This window comes from Leuresthes tenuis, unplaced genomic scaffold, assembly GCF_036924035.1.
Source record: "Leuresthes tenuis unplaced genomic scaffold, fLeuTen1.0.hap1 SCAF_17, whole genome shotgun sequence".
NCBI lineage: Eukaryota > Metazoa > Chordata > Actinopteri > Atheriniformes > Atherinopsidae > Leuresthes > Leuresthes tenuis.
Window position 1 is genome coordinate 15,546,415 of NW_027325371.1, and position 18,319 is coordinate 15,564,733.

The 18,319-nt window shown below is 43.8% G+C and overlaps 1 protein-coding gene across 3 annotated transcripts; it reads right to left on the reverse strand.

Moving 5' to 3' along the window:
• Positions 1-1,793: 1,793 nt before the first annotated feature.
• nacc1a (nucleus accumbens associated 1, BEN and BTB (POZ) domain containing a) lies at positions 1,794-16,526 on the reverse strand. Of its 3 annotated transcripts, none has more exons than XM_072369669.1 (8): positions 16,339-16,526; positions 12,726-12,883; positions 10,012-10,284; positions 9,176-9,800; positions 8,824-8,994; positions 7,514-7,619; positions 7,244-7,341; positions 1,794-5,636 (listed from the first exon to the last, which is right to left on the reverse strand). In XM_072369669.1, the coding sequence occupies exons 2-8, from the start codon at positions 12,849-12,851 to the stop codon at positions 5,326-5,328; spliced, it is 1,710 nt and encodes a 569-aa protein (XP_072225770.1). In that variant the 5' UTR covers positions 12,852-12,883; positions 16,339-16,526; the 3' UTR covers positions 1,794-5,325. The 3 variants fall into 3 exon arrangements, with proteins under 3 accessions (XP_072225770.1, XP_072225769.1, XP_072225768.1); XM_072369668.1 differs by having other exon boundaries at positions 9,116-9,800; XM_072369667.1 differs by lacking the exon at positions 16,339-16,526 and adding an exon at positions 15,761-16,012 and having other exon boundaries at positions 9,116-9,800.
• Between the last annotated feature and the right edge of the window lie 1,793 nt (positions 16,527-18,319).

Sequence of the window (18,319 nt, forward strand, 5' to 3'; positions counted from 1 at the left end):
GGATGTAATAAAAAACTGTTTTTTCTCTTAAAAAATCAGACCCTACTCCCTTCTCAGCTTCTGTGTGAGCAACCCACTCATATGCAGACACTGTGCTGCCTTCCGTTTATCATGTCCAATACTCTGTAAACCCTCAGGGGCCTTGCCTCATTAAGACCGTGGTGTAGTTCCCTTGAACACTACTGGCTGTGACTAATGTCTGAAGCAAATAAATGAATACAAATCATAAACACAAACAGTTTCATCAAACAGTCTCTGTCTCTGTCTTACAGCACAGTGTGACACGAGCACAGTAAAACTTTGCCCTGCATGCATCGTGCCAGGACTGTATTCTCATTTCCACCCAATGTTAAACTTTGATCCTTTACAGTTTTCTCATATCAAAGCAAGTCAGTTTGTTGGTGGTGATGAACACCTTTCATTTTAAAAAGAGTTATGGTGAGTTATGGGCCACTCTTCTGAGCAACGTTGCTTTGCTCCATTGAGCTTTGCATTATTTCATGCACAGCTCTGTTAAGGTCCCACTAAATTTCAATAAGGTTGAGGTCTGGACTTGACTTGCCCACTGCAGCACCTTGATTGCTTTTTCAGTTTCAGCTGTTGTGTTTGGCATCATTGTCCTGTTGCGTTAGCCAGTTTGGGTCAAACATTAGCTATCGGACGGAGGGGCTCCATCACCCGTCCACCACAGGCGCTTGACAGTCAGTATGAAGTGTTGATATGCTGTGTTTGGGTTTTGCTAAACATGGCACTGTTTATTATGACTCAACATCTCCAATTTGGTCTTAGTGCAGCTGTGGAGTTTGTACAGATCCAACTGTGCAAACCGAAGCTGTGCTGCCATGTTCTTTTTAGAGAGAAGGGGGTTTCTCCTGCTTGTTCCTGTCTTTTTCTAATTGTACTGTCATGAGCTTTAACCTTTAACATGTTAACTTGGGCCTGTCGTGTTTGAGATGTAGCCCTTTGGTCTTTTGCACTTTCTCTGAACATTTCACAGTCCGATTTAACATGCAGCTGAGGCTATGGGAAGATTGGCAGCTGCACTAGTTGCTTTTCACTTGTGAATAATCATTCTCACTGTAGGATGAACTCCAAATTATCTAAAAATAATCTAAAACATACATGAATGCTGATTTTTTTTTGTTAAATAAGTAATCCACAGTGTAATAACTCACACATTGTTGTTCAGGTTGCATTTACCTAAATTTAAGATCTGAAATGGACCTTAATTTTACTGTCCTGATAGGATATCCTTAGAATTGAAAGAGGTTGTGCTTTCTTTTTCACGACTGTGATTTTGTTCAAGATTAACACAATTCAACCCACCCTTAAGTTATTTCTCTGTTTTTAATGCAACACGGAAAGAAAATTCTTCTACGCTTTTCGAATATGAAACATGCCAGTCATCTGCAACCTTGTGATGCAGATCTATATTCCAAGCATGCAAAGTGCTGTGCGTCAAGTGTGAAAGCAAAACTATAGTCAAATGAAGACCACAACAGCTGTGTTGAGCATGAAAAATTCATCATACTTGGTAGCCTCCAGGTGAGAGCACTGAAATGTGCGCGAAGAGGCCCGGGAACGAAATTCTTTTAACTCTAGGTTTCTGAAAAGCAATTGATTACATTAAACCGCAAATCAAAATCCACGTTTTAGGCTCTACATATCACACTGACTTCATTTATATTTCTAGAGATATTTTAATGCGATCGCATGCCAAGGGGACAGCAAACGACGGAACACTCAATGAGCAGATGGAAAGAAATCCCGCAGCCAAAGAGGAGTCTGGACAGAAATTGTTACAAATCTTTTATTAAGATATTCGTTATTCAATCCATGTTGACATTTTCTCTACGATTTGCATTTCTTTATTTTACAGTCGTTAATGTGCAATTACCTTTGATAATGTCGGGTCACAGTTACAGGGCTTTCACAAAGTTATTGGCACTTGGAACACAGAGAGAAGGAGAATGAGCAGTACAGGAGGTCCACTGGTGCTACAGGGTTACAGAGGGCAAAGAGCAGGGGCAAAGACATGGGCAGACCAGTTACGGCACAGCTTGTGAAGAAGCTCTGTTTCTGGGTAAATATATACCTCATGCTGCGAGTGCACAACAAACAATCTGATCTCTATGTGTGCATCTATATTTATATATATATATATATATATTTATATATATATATATATATATATATATATAAAATATACAGTTTATCTATACATGTATATAATCATATTTATATATGTACTGATTAGTGACAAAAGATTCCTCATGCCATGCCACACCTTATCCATTCAAGTGTGTAGGTCTACATGTTTCGTGAAGTGTAAACATGTCTGCTGAAAGGTAAAAAAAAAAAATAATAATTACAATTTGCTTTAAATGTGCTGAAATAAAAGAGCATGACAGTAACACAGAACAACACTTACACACTTAATGAAGATGCACTGTGTGAGTAGCTCGTGAGTGAGGGGCTTTCTAGAGCAGACTAAACCCTTTAACATGCACCAAAACTGTATTTATTCCCACCAGACCTATTAAACTGACGGTGACAGCGTTCCTAAACCATTTCATTAGTAGTACAAGCTTGGGATGTGCAAGAGGAGACACTGACATTGTGTGCAGTGTGGAGATTTCTGTATATGGGTTGGGCTGCTGTGTTGTGACTAACATGGTCTCCTTAGAGTCAATGGTGACTCACCGGTGATAATAGGACTCAGAATAGAGTACAAGTCATACGGTTGGGTCACTGTGTTGCAAATGTTACTGTGAAATCACTCTGTAATCTCAATGTTTCTCACTGCAAAAAACATATGTGTTCTTCATGAAACTCTTTTAGACTTAAAAAAAAAAAATACGATGCAACGCAAAAAAAAAAAAAAAAGACCTCATGAAAGTCCATAAACAAATTAAAGACGCTTATCATAATTAAGGCTGAGCAAACTAAACCACTGCTTTGCCTTTCTCTGAAACACATGACTAAACTTGTGGAAATGAAACATGACACCAGCTGCATGAAGGACAGGAAGCACAGAACAGTCTTCAAAGACACTGGTACACGGGGGAGGGGTGCCCATGTGGCATCTGCAGTCAAATGCAAAACTGAGGTTTTCTTTTGTTATTACCCTTACTGAATACTCACAAGATACTGCATTTTTTTGTTCTGTTCGCGCATCTCTGTCGATTTGAAACGGCAACAAAACTGCACTGCATTGAAAAGGAAGCATCGATTCCTTCCTGCGCTCATCTTCAGAGAAGTAGAACCTTTTTATAAATGCCTTTTAGCAGGGAGGACGTCACTCCCTTTGAGGTTGAAAACACATTCCGAGTCAAACCCTGACCGCTTCCGTTTTCATCCACCTGCAACAGGAATGATGAGTCCCCCTGTACAGACCTGCGTCCCACAGGTCAACAAGCATTCAGAATTTTTCAGTCAAACACAGACTTTCACAAGAAAAAAAAAAAAAAAAAGAACAGTTGTTAACATTTTTTTTTCTTTTTCTTTTTTTTTTTTTGAAATCAGACACATCAAGCGACTGAGAGGAAGAACACTTGGGATTTAACTCAACAGTCTTCTTGGTTATTTACAGTAGGAGTTTGTGCCACCTCTAAATAAGAAAACACAGACAGGCATGAGGGGAAGAAAATGACAAATTCCACCTAAATGGGTTTGATTGCTACACAACATTTCTCAAAAAAAGGTGCATGAACCACTGGTTCTTCTCATTAAGGTGCAGAAACCACCACTCTACTGTTCATGGAAGGTGCAAAATAATTTCAAACTCCAAAAGAAAGCCTTCTTGAATTCCACGATTGAAGAGGTGCAAAACACAGATGAATCTACTACGTACTGAAAGACACATCTGCACGGTACAGACTTGCCTTCTCTACCAAAGAACTATGTGGCACGCACACCAATAGTACCTTAAAATCGGTTTTCTTCAAGCAACATCGACTCCCTGTGACATCACTGCATCCTTTAGCTTCAGCTTACTGATCTAAGTTAAAAGGCACATTCTGATATCCAATAATCAGTAATGTCTGTACAAAGACGAAGCCAGCTGAGTTGTGAGATCAACATAACCTTTAAATGTCTACAAGTAGTTTCCAAAATTGTGAGCCGATGTTTTATCAAAGGAGGCAAACGGTTGCAGGTTCACAAACCTAACAAGAGATGGAACATCGTCACAGACACAGTCAAGCCCGCCGAAACGGGCTCCTCGTTTCCTTTTAAGCTAGCGAGCAGAAGATGAAATGCGTCAAATTTTTAGCAGTTCAACTGCTCATTCCATCGCTTTCACTTTAAAATGAAGATAAAAAAAAAATCAATGACAGAAGCTCCTATGATAAGACTGCTTTGTTATACCCCCTGCAAAAATAGCACTTCTCCTTGTTTAACAGGAGCTCTTTCATTAAAAGCTGAATGTCGAGATTTTAAAACAATCCCTCTCAATCTCTCGGCTCACGCCGTTCCAGGCATGGGGCACTTGTATAAATATAGTTTGTCATCTAAAAATATGACCACCTTTAATTACCTGTTGCCCTTCGATCTTTACAATCATCTTGGTAAAAAGCTTTAAATTCTTTCTCTTTTCAGTTCACAGACAAAAACAAAAAAAAAAAAAAAAAAAAAAAAAAGGAGAGAAAAAAAGAAAAAGAAAACTTGCGAAAACTTTAGAAAACGGAGGAAGATGAGAACAGTTGTATAAGACACGGCACAGTGAAACACTCAAGTGAGATTCTCTGGTCTCAGGAGAGGTGAGGTGGGCTGAAGAATACTTGCAGGGCGATGAGAGGAAGATGTAACGGGGAGGAAGAACAAAGTAGTGTTAATTTGTTTTAATAAGGTGTCTATTTTTCCAATTTAGCTCCTTTCCCGTGGCTGGAACACAAGTTGTCAGGCTTGCATAGAGAAAAATGCCAGCGACATGTACATTCGTTATTCCTGTCATCTCTACTCCTGACCTGTCCATCCAGCCATCCCTTCCTCCTCTGGTAGCCCCCCAACCACCTGCACCTCAGGGAATGTATTTATGATGCAACAGTGGATGCGCTTACACACCTTAAAAAGACAAGGGGAGGCAGAGGCCAGTCCCTCTTACACTCTCCCACTCCTCCACTAACTCCTCTTTACAGTCATAAAGCAAAACTTGTAAGATTTCACGTCCCGGTTATATCAGGGTAACAGCTGTTGCCCCTAGCAGTGTAGTACAGACAGTCAAAATGTGAGAGATCAGCGTGGGCCAAAGAGTGAGGAGGCAAGCACAACTGGGGAATACTGGTATGTGCATCACCCAACTCGAACCTTCCCTGGGCTCAGTGTTCAAAATAACTGTCCTCCGTCCCCGCCGACACTGGGCAGAGATTCACCCGAAGAGCCACCCGACTCCATCCCGGCGCCACCGGTGGCCTCCAGCGAGGCGGGGTCGAAGTTTGGATCCGCCCCCAGGGTGTCGTCCTCCGTCTTGACACCGTCTGGAAGGAAAGCAGAGTAGGCGTCGCTCTCGGCCATCAGCAGCTTCAGCTTGGGTATCCAGCTCTTCCGGACCACGCGCCGAGCGTTGGTGCACATGTCCGCTGCGATGGCGTTCATCTCGCTCTCCTTGAAGCTGGTGGCGAAGTTCTGGCAATAAACTGACACGGGGAGCAAAAAAAGAAAAACACAAAACACAGTTGCTCATGCAGGGGAATGACTATGGCTGGAGAAAAGGGTTTTGCTTTCCACTTTATCTGCATGAGGCGGCACTCTTAATATCTCAGGACCTTCCTGTTTCTACCACTGAAGCCTCTTTCAATTACAAGGTTGTACAGATCAGAATATTAGATAAATAATGATCTTTGGTCCTTACCAGGTTTTAGTATCAGTTAAATGGAACCTCAGATGAACAACAGCACATGAAATATTACTTTTATAACAAAAACTAAGCCACAGTACAGAAGCCAAGAACACGCTTACTGCTAATATGGAAACTGAGCAGGTAGGTAGCAGGCATGTGATTAATTAATCGCTTGACCACTTCTATAAAAGGTTTCAAGAGCATTCGGGTACATTTTAACACGACGCCATCGGCCGTGATCTCAGAGAGGCTATTCTTACTGCTTGTCAGTCTGGGAAGGGTTATAAAGGCTTATTTCCAAAATATTTGGACTCCATCATTCAACAGCGAGAAAGATTTTCACGAGTGGAAAACAGGTGCCAATATTCCCGAAAAGCGGCCATTCCAGCAAATTCACCCGAAGGTCAGTCTGTGTAATGTTCAGAGAAACTGCGTAAAAAAAACAAAGAGCTGCGTCTCAAATTCCAGGCAGCATGAGAAATGTTAAAGTTCTCAGAAGACTCCTGGAAAAATGTAATTTGGACAGACGGAGTAGAGACGTTTTTAAATTGTACCATGATTGGTGAAACCAAACGCAGCATATCAGCAAAGAACACCTCATGCCAACTGTGCAGAGAGTCTGTGTCAACTTGTGAAAAAGAATGAAGGCGTTAATCAAATATTTGATAACTAGCACTTTTTTTGTTTTTTTTTTTGTAAATGGAGAAGGCCTACATCTCAAATTGTAGGCCGTGGGTGAATTAATCCATTGCTACATCACGCTGATGCCATATCTTGTGGCACGGACGGGAGGTTTCGTTCGTAGGTTTAAGTTTCGGGGGTTTCGTTTATACTCAGCCGGCTTTCTGGGGTTGTCTACTAAGAAAAAGAACACATTTGTCAGGGAAAATTCTAAGTAAGTAAACTTCTCTCTTCACGGCACGTGTCAGTTTCTGTGTAGAAAGCAGGTATCGGCGGTTTAGAATGCAGTCTGTCTCGTGGCAATGCTGTCGGTACATTTAAGTCTATACTGACGGGCAAAAACCAAAGGAACAAAGTCAATGAGACGGGCGCTACAACCAAGATGTTTTTATTTGCTCCTTTTCCAATGAGACGAGTTAGGGAGTTAAGCGTGCTGCTCCATCTCTTGCTAGAAGCCAATCTAGCTCACTCAACAGTCAACAATCTGTCTCTCCATACCTCCTCTTTTCTCTCTCTAACCTAAAATAAGGTGCAAATAATTTCCCTTTCAAACACTCGTTCAAAAGTGTTTCACTCACAGATGAAACTCCACAGAAACGGCGCTTTACAGTATGGATGCGTGATATGTCGATGCCTCACACTGTAGCCAACATCGCAAGCAAATGCCCAAATTGCATGTTGTGTGTGTGTGTTTTGATAGACAGACAAAAGGTGCATGCTCACATTTGACCGCGTGCAGCACTCTGTTGTCCAGGGGCTTGCGGCTCGGGTCGTTGGTGGACGAGCGGATGCCTGTTCCACAGCTGTTGGCCAGAGTGTTCCTGACGCATCAAAACGGGAGTGAGTCGCACAGAACACAGGAAGGCAAAAATAGTTGTTTTCTCCCTCTCAGGCTACTAGATGAAAGGGACTTTAATTTCTATATTAAATCTCAGCTGCTTCTCACATTACATGAAACACTTGCAGAAATAGACCCAGACAGAGGGAACAAACCTGTCAAAGAAGGCAGCCAGCAGCCTCCTCAGCAGCACCTTGTGTCTGGTCCCCGCGCTCACATGACAGTTCATAAGCTGGGCTCGTGATATATACACAGAAGTACCTGCAAGGAAACGCATGTGCCAAGAACATCAACAATCCACAAACAAAAGGAACCACATATTATCCCAACTGATCAACTGTGAAGACCTATTTATCCTCTCACTTCATGGCATTTTCTCCTTGTTCAAGTTTTGTGTGTCACGGTGATAAGATCAGGAGGAGCTCGGCTGTCACTTACAGGAACGGAGAAATTGTTTATCTGGCAACTGCGATTCATCTCACATTGCTGTAGCTGTGGCTGTGCTCTGGTCGCACGGCACGGTTTTGAGATTTGCTCCCGTTGCTACTTTGAATTTCCTTTTCAATTTTCATCATCTTCTCTTCCCTTGCACATACAAAAGCTGACATGGATGGTGTTTATTCCTTGGCATATTGCTTGGTATGATAGAGCTCTTCATTTCTTTTGATCGTCTTAACGCAGATCAATACGTGCGTTTCATTTCTTTATTTTCCTTCTTCATTCATGTTTCCCCATTTCACCTTCCACACCTACAGTCACAGTACTATAAAGTGAAAGGTGTAACCCGTAGCCAACGCAGATATCAGTGCAGGATGTCCTTGACATAAACACTGAGCCACGTGTACAACACACTCCTGCAATTCAATGCCAAGCCCAGTCACCTGAGGGCAGCTTCCTTTAAACACGTGTATACATATCAGAGCCATTTGCTTAACCCACGGAATCAGGTTATGTCGGCATAGTGCAAATTTTTTTAAATCTATCTTTTTATCCCAAAGGGACCTAGAGTAAAACCTGTCAATACTAGGAAAAGTTAGATAAAGATTTAGACCATTCATCCCATCCATCCACCCTAGAGAGGTCCAGCACAGGGCCAACAGAGACACTCAAGACCTCTTTAGAATTTATAGGAATCACCAACCTCAACCCAACCTCTGGACTCTGGGAAGAACCCAGAGAAAATCCACCAAAGCACAGGAAAAACATGCAAACTACCCACACAAGAGCACCAGCTTGGGTTTGAACAGGGAACCTTTCTGCTGTGAGGCGACAGCGGTGACCACTGCAATATACTTACTATATATATAAGATAAACTAGATAAAACATTGAGCTGGTGGTAAGATGGTATACACTCAGCGCTGAATCTTTCATTTCATACAGTAAAACAAAACCTTTATCTTTATTTTGGAAACAGCCTCGTACCAGAATCCGACACACACACACACACACACACATTATCTATACCTGAGACTAACTCTAGCTTCTCAGCAGGGTCTCCCTCCTCGTACAGTTTGGGATGACAGCGGTTGCCTATCTGAGCGATGAGCTCTGCGGGTAGACACGTTAGATCCCGGCCTCGCATCCGACCCCGCGTCTCTGTGTGGTCTGGCAGAGCCTCGACGCGCTCGCCGGCGGCTGCAGAAACACAGCAAACTCGCGTCACGTTTACATGCCATCTATTTCATGTCTCAAAAATATCATATTGTCACAAATCAGAAATATCACAACAAAACTGAAAAGACACAAGATGTCTCACATTTAGGGAGAGGGGACAGATGGCTGAGTGGTAACCTTGAACCATCACTTAGTCCATTACCTGCAGCTCCCATGTTGAGCATACTGTACATGGTATACATGTTGCAGATTTGCCTATACTGCTCTTCAGCACTTTCATCTGTCCCCTCTTCTTCCTCTTCATCATCATGGTAGCTGATGGGTGAGTCACTAGCGTAGGTACTCAGAGTGCCAGGGCTGGCGCCCTCTGACATGCCGAGCCCCGTTGCTGAGCTCCCGTTGGTGCCTGCACTGCCACCGCCGCTTGCCACCATGCTTGCCAGGCCTGTTGTAGTGGCTCCCATTCCCATGGCCAGTCCAAGAGCTCCAGGACTCTGGATAGCACTGCCCCGCACTGCCTCCTGGGAATAACGGGCTGCCTTTCTGGCCCCTCCTCCTCCCCCCGAGCCTATACTGCCTCCATCTCGGCTACTGCCGCCCTCCCACAACCGCTTGGCTACGGGAGTGCAGACCACGGAATAAGGAGCGGCCGCCTCCGGGTGGCTGACTGGCTGCTCCGTCTTCACCCGTGATACCAGAGGGAGCGGCGTCAGGCTTGAGGCGGGTCGGGCTGCACTGTTGCTGGTCTGCGTTACAGGGCTCTGGGGCTCTGAAGGTGGGGCCTCCTCTGCATGAAGGCCTTGGGAGTCACAACTAGGGGAGGATACCTAGAAACGAAGGAAAACATCAATCTTACGTCAGCACGCATAGCTACTTTAATAAAACGACGAATATACAGTACTTTAACATGAACCTGCCTGACAAACAGCCAAAAGTCTGTCAGAAAGCACAGATCTCAATGGAAATAACAGTGTGATCTCTGGTTTAACTTGTGTACCTCACAGGTTTGATGATCAGTTTCAGTAGAAACGCTTGTACCTTGAGGAAGAATTCAGTGCCTTTTTCCATGATCTGCTGGATCTGCAGGAAGCCAGCAGTGTACATGAGCAGAAACTGGTCTCCCACTGTCATGCTTAGACGACCCGTGTAACAGAAAGTCAAAATTTGCTGGAAGCTCTGGGGCTGCACAGCCGGTGGGAGCTCCACTACGGTCGGGCTCATCTCGTTGCCGCTACCACCAGAGCCATTGCTGCCGCTGCTGAAAAGGTCCCGGAAATACGAGCTACTAGCAGCCAGGACAGCTCGATGGGCCTGAGGCAAAGGAGGACAGGTAAGGAGTTGTAATTAGAATCCTTCTGTCTTAAAACATTCAACGTGTGATTTCAGGTCTAACTAGATTCCTGAAAGAAAATACACTGATTACGTTGTGCCCAAAAACTGAGTCCAGACCATTTTTTTTGCTTGTTGTATGCTCTATTCATGAGATTTTTCTTTCAATTTATCCTTCATTTTACCAGGAAAATGAAACTCCTGGAATATAAATCTCTTGATATCTCAGGCAGCAACTTGAAAAACAACTCATTCAATGTCATGTTTGAGGGAACTTTGCCAAAATTAAAATGTGCTTAGAATCAAAATCATATTATGTTCTATAGACAATAATAAATTAAGCCAGTATTTCAGTATTGAGGCTCAATGCTCTGCTAATGATTTATTTAAGTTTTGATTTAATAGGTTTTGAAAGTAACGTCATTCCTAAAACATAGATTTCAAATTCTCTACGTTTTTCTTGTATTGTTCTCAAAGTGATCGATTGCTGTTGAGTTACACACTTTTTTACAACCGCTATGACTCATTGTTCAACACTTTTAACGCTTTTTCAAAACAGTTACCACAACATCAGCCTGTGTGGGCTACGCAATTAACACAATTCTTCTTCTTTCGACACAAAATACACACATTTTACACGTTTAAAATGAGTTTTAACTCCTTTTACACACAAGCTCAATCAAGACCAAAACAGTAGATGTTAACTGGTGAATTTTCAATTGCTTTCACACGCTTTGTCAAAACAGAAAACCTCAAAACTAATGGATTGAAGATTACATTGATCACAGCTGACAACTGTCAGGGCTGGATAAGGCATGCAAAAAGATACTTCCCAAGATGCCTGACCAGAGAAGACATCAGGTGTGATGTCGATGAAAATATGTGGGCCAATGGTGACGATTAGCTTTTTTTCTTCCTCTTTTACAGCGATTTCTTCTGCTCCTTTTTCTTTTTGTGTATTTGATAATACAGTAATGAATGACAGCTAGATGCTGATTTTTTTTCCCCCCTCTTTACTCTACTGTAAGTCATTTTCATTTGTGATACAGTAAAGTGTTTACTGCAAATCCTGTCATTTACCATCTTCTTCTTTCATAAACATTATGCAAAGCTGCTCTGACATGGTTGCGTTGTATTGATCATACATTACATCAATACAATAAGCTGTTGATTGTAAAAGAAAAAGGAAAAAAAACAGATTTGACACATGCAAAGTGATTCAGTTTGTGTTATTCCGTCAGTTGTCAGGGTTTTTTATGACACTGTGTGTCAATGCTTTGGTAGATTTAGTGAACTGTGTTAGTGTATTATTGTATTTTGGAAGTGTGTGTCTGCGTTTAGTTACACTGCGTGATTTTGAGCATGAAATAAACTGTTTTGGGGAATTGTGTGTTTCAGGTGGGATGTGCGTTAACAATAAACTGTAAAACTTTGGGAGCTGGAAACAAGGACACAGAGCAGAGGTTTAGAGCAAAACATGAAAAGCTGAATTTTGGTTGTTAGCTTTTAATAGCATTTTAGTTCAAATCAATTCTAATAATAGCATCGATTCAACAGGAAAGAAAGACACGTAAATCACAATAGTGTGCAAATCGCATGAATCATTGTCCACTGGATTAGGAAACACGCAAACAAGTGAAGGGAGATTACAAATAGATCTAATTCCTTTAGACTATGAATAAAACATTGTGTGCGTTTGCCAACTACAGAAACTTTCAGGGAGAGTGAAGAATTGCATCCAACAAGGGGCACTGCAAAGTTTTCAAAAACAAAAATAGAGACAATTCTGAATAAATCAAATTTACCCACAGGATACAGGGGAAATTGCATCAACAGAAACACCAAACATCAAAATCCCTAAGGCCCAGTGCTAATATTTCCCCCCTAGGCCCGACCCCTCTGCTCTGTGGGGATAAAGTGCCTCTTTTCTTCAGTGGATCAACAAGTTGTGGTGATCTAGTCATCCAAATAATGCCCTAATCCTTGGCTGAAGGGCTACATGACCAGTAAATCTTGATCCCCTAAAGATGCAAGACACCCTATCCCTACAAAATGGAGATGGAGGGCCTTGGGTGGGAATTGGACTCGGTCTCAGTGATGACAGCGTGGACACTGAATGTGTGTTAAATGATGTGTTGCCTACCACAGAAACAAAAAAAAATAAAAAGTTATAACTGCCCCCACAACTTTAATCTTACACTATTCGTTTCTTTTAATGAACGGGCTGAAATGCAGGATGAATTGCCCTTTAGCAACGTTTTCTGAATCAGAATCTTTTGAAGAACAGAGGCATCAGTCCCTCACATAACATGAAAAAAAAAAAAAATAAAAACTGTTTACACTCCAGTCCAAACCTCTTCGGTTTTAATTTTCTGTCCGATATCCGCTGTGAAAACAAGAGTAACTCGATGTGGTAGCAGTACCTTAAAGGCATGGCCCTTGACCACGACGGAGACATCACAGTACAGGCCCTGCAGTCGCTGCTCGTTCAGACACTCTAAAACGTTGTTGCCGAAGTTTGGGATCGCCATCTGGAGGGTCTGGGCCATGGTGCGCCTACGCACACCACCAAAGGGTTTTGCTGGGGGGGGGGAAGAGGGAAAAGACAGAGATGTAGTGAATAAATTATATCCTGGGCATGCCTGTCGCGAAACTTGAAGAAGTTCAACTGAGAAGAACTTGTTCGTATCACTGGGTCAGGACTTTCATTTGGGACAGGGCTGTCTGCAGACATCAGTGACTCCGTTGGCTATACCATTAGTCACATGATAACTGCAGAGCAGCGCCGCTTTGATTCATGGGTTCCGCTGCTTTATCCACGGCTATGAGCGGGACCCAGGGGGGGCATTCACATCAGTGACAGGGAACTGTTTTTATCCTGTGCCGTTTCTTTGGAGTGAGGAGAGCTTCAGCGGGCAGCGTGTGGAGGAGGAGGTGCAATGTAACAAGGCTGTGTTAAAAGACAAAAGGCTCAAAGAGAGCAGACCTAAAGGAAAACAGGAGGCAAATGGCAGACTCTCACATTAATAGACACGATAAAATGGCAGATAATGTTTCACTGCTGCAAACTAACTCCAAACGTTCACTTAATCTAATGGAGGGCTGTGGTGTCGCTGCTAAGCCAATTGTATTTACAATGAAATGCCTTTGTTTAAGAGAAAAGCAGTCCTGAATAAGAATTCTGTACCTTGGCACTCCTAACTCACACGGGCCGGTAATATTTCTTTCACACAGTCGTCCCGAGGGCATTTGGAGACGGTTCGGCAGTTTTGTTCAAACTTCCACGGATACTCTACATCCAGCTAATCTTAAACATGACTTCAGCCTTGCCGTGGCTGTTATGGCCGGCGGAAGGCTCGGTAAAAGCCTTTTTTCAAAAAACAAAACCATCCTGTCCTCCGTAAGCTATAAAGTTGCAGGTCCTCAGATAACTGGGTCATGTTCTTTTTCTCTATGAGTGAAAGTGTGTCTGTGAGTCCCACACACAAAAAAAAAAACACATTGCATGTTTCAAATCAGCTCAGTCAACAGTTGGAAGCAAATATACCCCCTTGCCCTGTACCCTCTCTCATGGACTGCTGCATTATGCCAGTTAAATTAAAATGAATCAGTGATCCCTCTAAGATAGATGTGCGGCTCTCGGTGCACAGCTGCTAGATAATGTGAGGCTATGGGAGGAAATTGGAAAAAAAATGCACTATTTTCTTGTATGTATGCCTTACTTTGTTTCACGTACAGTAGCAGCATTGACACGTGTGTACTGTAAGCCTTCTGTTGAAGCTAGATATACATCGGATCTACTGATCAGTCAAAGTGTTTCATTCCCCAAAACCGCTTGGATTAAGCAGAGGATCCAGTTAGGAGCATTTTCAGGAACTCGCAGAGGAGAATAACAGGCCTGCGCCATACGAAAGTGTGTATGCCAAGCCAAAGGGACTTTACCATGTGCACACACACACACACACACACAGACTCATATGAGCATAAGATACTCTAATACTGTGAGAACAAACCGACTTAAGCCCACCCCGCGAGAGGCATGCCACCAACTTTGGTGTGACTGACTGATGAGAGCTGGAGTGAGCCACCCCATCATATCCAAAGCCTTTCATTTGGGACCTCGCCAAGCTCCAGGGTAAAGAGAAATGCTCTCTTTGTCTCTGTCTCACTCAAGCTCCCTCTCCCTCATACTAAAACACAGATGCGCACACACAAACTCAAACAAACCCACAAAAGGCACACTGAGTCACACACAGACATTAGACAATACTGCTTGTTTACAGTTTGGCGAGCCGCAGTGAGCACACATGCGTGCGCATAAAGACACACAAACACTGGGCTGAGTGCAGGGTGTGTTTGCACAGTTTGCCCTGACAGTGAGAGAGAATGTGACTCTCTGTGTGTGTGTGTGTGTGTACACATGTGTATTTATGCACTAAGGAGGGGCAGTGGGGCCTGCAGAGATGAGAGGGATCATCTCAGGTCTTTATGATATTAAATATATAGAGTGCAGCAAAGCGAACAAATGAAACTTACCCTGTGGCTTAGATCTCCAACCAACCAGCCCGGAGAGGAAAGTAGGTCAAACACGCTCGCAACGTACTTGAGACTTTAGACTTCTCATTGTAAGCTTTAGGAATATTTTGCCCACATTCAAAGGGCTTATGTCGTGTTGTGATGGGACAGCGTTCAACATATTTGGGGAACTTATACTGTCTGACTGCTTTCCTGATCACCCAGTTCTGTGGCTGAAAGCAGCACAGCTATGTGGATGATTACTGTGGAGTCACTGGTGCAGCTGGCACACAATTCAGTCCCTCTATAGGCATTTCCTGGTTTTTCACGTGCCCTTGGACGCATACCTGTGCTGCTCTCATCAAGTCAAGACATATGCAGCCACAGGACTGATTCGTGATTAGTCATATCAAAGCAGGAGACATTCTCGAAGGTTTATCAACTTCTTTCCTCCGTGCATGCCCGCGCGCAAACGTGTTTAAGGGGGCAGAGGAGGTTAGATACTGTGGGAAGAGAGAGTGAGTCCTTTAACCCACTCAGATGACCGTTTTGTGATCCGGTCTACGAGGAGGAGAAAGGGGAGGGGGCATCACAGATTTATGGGAAACTCAGGATGGCAGCGAAACCTGGGTATACTCGGCTGAGGGGTGGTTCTATGAAGTCATATGGAATTCAGGTGGGCCTACGTCCAGCCGTTTTCAGTAGACTAAGCAGTTGTAATTTGCCCCTCTTTTCCCTCGAGGCTGACAGCGCTCAAATATTTCTTGCCCTCTCCCATCCGCAGCGGGCCTATAGGAGGTGGCTAACGGCTAAGCTAACCCTACTGTTAAGCATTTTTGGGTTCGCCCCGGCGCACCATCCACCTCACGCGCACTCATCACAGCTGCACAATGTCAAGCATTTCCGCGATAGCTCGCGCTCAAAAGATAAACGAGACACTTACTGCCTGAGCGGACGAGGTAGTCGTGCTGCGGCGCCGGTTGTCAAGCCCAAATGTTGCTTATTTAAATATTTGGGTGATGGGGGGAAATCGCTCCCCCTGCCATTCTCCACTCTACCGACATCAACAGGTCATCCCAGGACACGCAGCAGCTGAGGGCGAGCCAGACGGAACCAGTGCGGCACGGAGCGGGGGGTGGGAGCACAACAAGGCACAATTCTTTGCAACCGGCGGTCGGAAGGGCTGCCGTGCCAAAAAAAAAAAACCTGACTGCCCTAGCATTTTTGCATGTTTTGTGAGCCGCATGAAGTAAACTGTGTAAACACACAACACTCTCGGGGGGCGTGGGGGGGGATTTATTTATTAAATGTTTTGATAAAGGCTGGAGGGGCGTAAGAAAGTTTGGGATGTCTCAGCCTGGACCGATCCCAATGGTCGCATGCTTTGACCAAAAGTTTAATTGTCCCGTATCTGCTGGACCGATCATCGTCGGCTTCAAGCCCCCTCATCAGCCGCCGCCGGTGGATCGTCAGACGACCCCGGGACAGGACGCCCCACACAACAGCAAACAAGACACTCACCCCCTCGCTGGGAAGCTGATGCAGTGCGTTGGTTCAAAGGAGGAGACGCAGCGCTCTCTCCCCCCGTTTTTCCTTGCTCCAGGCAGCCATTCAGTGTGAGCGAGACGGCGATAACAGAGCCATCGAGGGCGGTACAGTATCCCAGGGGATTGCGGAACACAGAGCCACTGATCGCACAGAGCAGAGGAGGAGGAAGACAAGCATGACGCGCTCGTCATTCAATCGCATGATCGTTTCGAGCGCTGCCTCAGCTTGGGGAGACCTATCCCACGGCGGAGATTGTTTGCGCATTGGCACAGCAGAAGAGAGACCGTCTCTTTCTCTCCCTTTCACTCTACGCGACGCGTGCGAGCGGCGGAACTGTGGAAAAGTAGGCCGCGCGCGAGAGTCTGTTGTTATTTAACTTGAATGAACTCGGCGCGCGCATATAAAGTAGGGATAAAGCCGCGCCTTTGCTGACTGTAAACATTTGGAGCCCCTATATAGGTGCAAAATGCGTGGTGTCACACCTATCTACCTGCACGCGCATATGTGCTTAGCTGGCATGTTGTGTGCCATGCAGCCACCCCCAGCTGAGGGTCAGATAGGTTCACTGCAGTCTGGAGATTCAGAACCTGGAAGCTCAATATACATTTATTTTGGCCTCGTCTTTTATATGTCACATGGTATCAGTATACAGAGACATAGACATTCCATCTGTGGTGTTATGGTAGTTAAATGTCACCAAAAGATGCCTTAATTTGTTAAATTCATTACCCCTGACTTTAATGGAACAAAAGGAAACAGAAGCCTGTTTATATGTGACGTGGGGAAAAAAAAACATGTATAACAAGGAAAGTTCTGAAAAGCAGCTTGTTTTGAGCCCTGTTTTGGTTCATAGGTAAGGTGGAGAACGCTTGTGTCACTATTTCTGGCAGCAGACCATCACATATAAGGGAAACTCTTTCTGTGGCAAAGTTAGCATCAAGATGCTCAGCTCAGCAAAAGCAAGACGAGGCACATTTAGATAAGGACGATTTAGGGAATCATAGATATAAGTCGCTGCACTGCACATAAACTGTTGGACAGGAACTGATGACAATTATGTCTCCGCACTGTCTCAACGTGAGCTGCTGCTCTATTAAAGTGTCCTGCTTAGAGTCTTGTGCTGTCCTCTCTTTCTTTTGGAAAAAATCATCCATATAAATCCCCAGGAACGTGACAAAACTCCCAATTTTTACCCAAAATGATCCACTGGGCGTTATTTGTATAACTAGCCAGTGCAGCCTAATTAATGGATCCAGACAAATAGCTATAATGTGATGAGAACATATAAATAGAGCTAAGCTGGACCATAAAAGGTCCAGTTTACACGTGTACTGAGGAAATAAATCACTCCAACTCTAATTTCAGTGCTTAAGATGCTGCAGAGATGATCTTGTATCCTTTCTTTTTAATTAATTAATCCAGTGGATTCCTCCAGTCTAGTTCCTTAAGCTTCCTAAGGATCACTGACAGATGTAGGATGCACCGGAACTCCAAGCAAAGGGTTTGAACACTCACGTGAAAGGGATGTAATAAATCAATAAAACACCCTGGAAAACCTGCTTTTCCGTGGCCCTTGAACAGAGCCTTAAGGAGAGCAACGAAAAGGAAAATGAACTTGTCATACTTTGAAGGTGATGAGAGCTGTGGAATACTTAAAAGGATCTGAAAACATTTTGCTTGCACCGAACACCTAGGTCCTGGAGGGCATTCTTGACTTGTTGTGTTGTCTTTAAGGGGACTTTTTTTTTTATCAACATGATTATCTTCTCCTTTGTCAGCATGTTTAACCTCTTTGCTAATTATAAAAACAGTCAACTCAACTCCCACCTCCGCCTTTAAGTATTGATTCGCAAGCAACTCAAAGTGTGAGCTCTTGTCTGAATGAGCAATAAAATCAAGTCACTCTGTATCTAATTATTATAATTTTTCAGTGGAGCTGGATTGGATTTTTGAC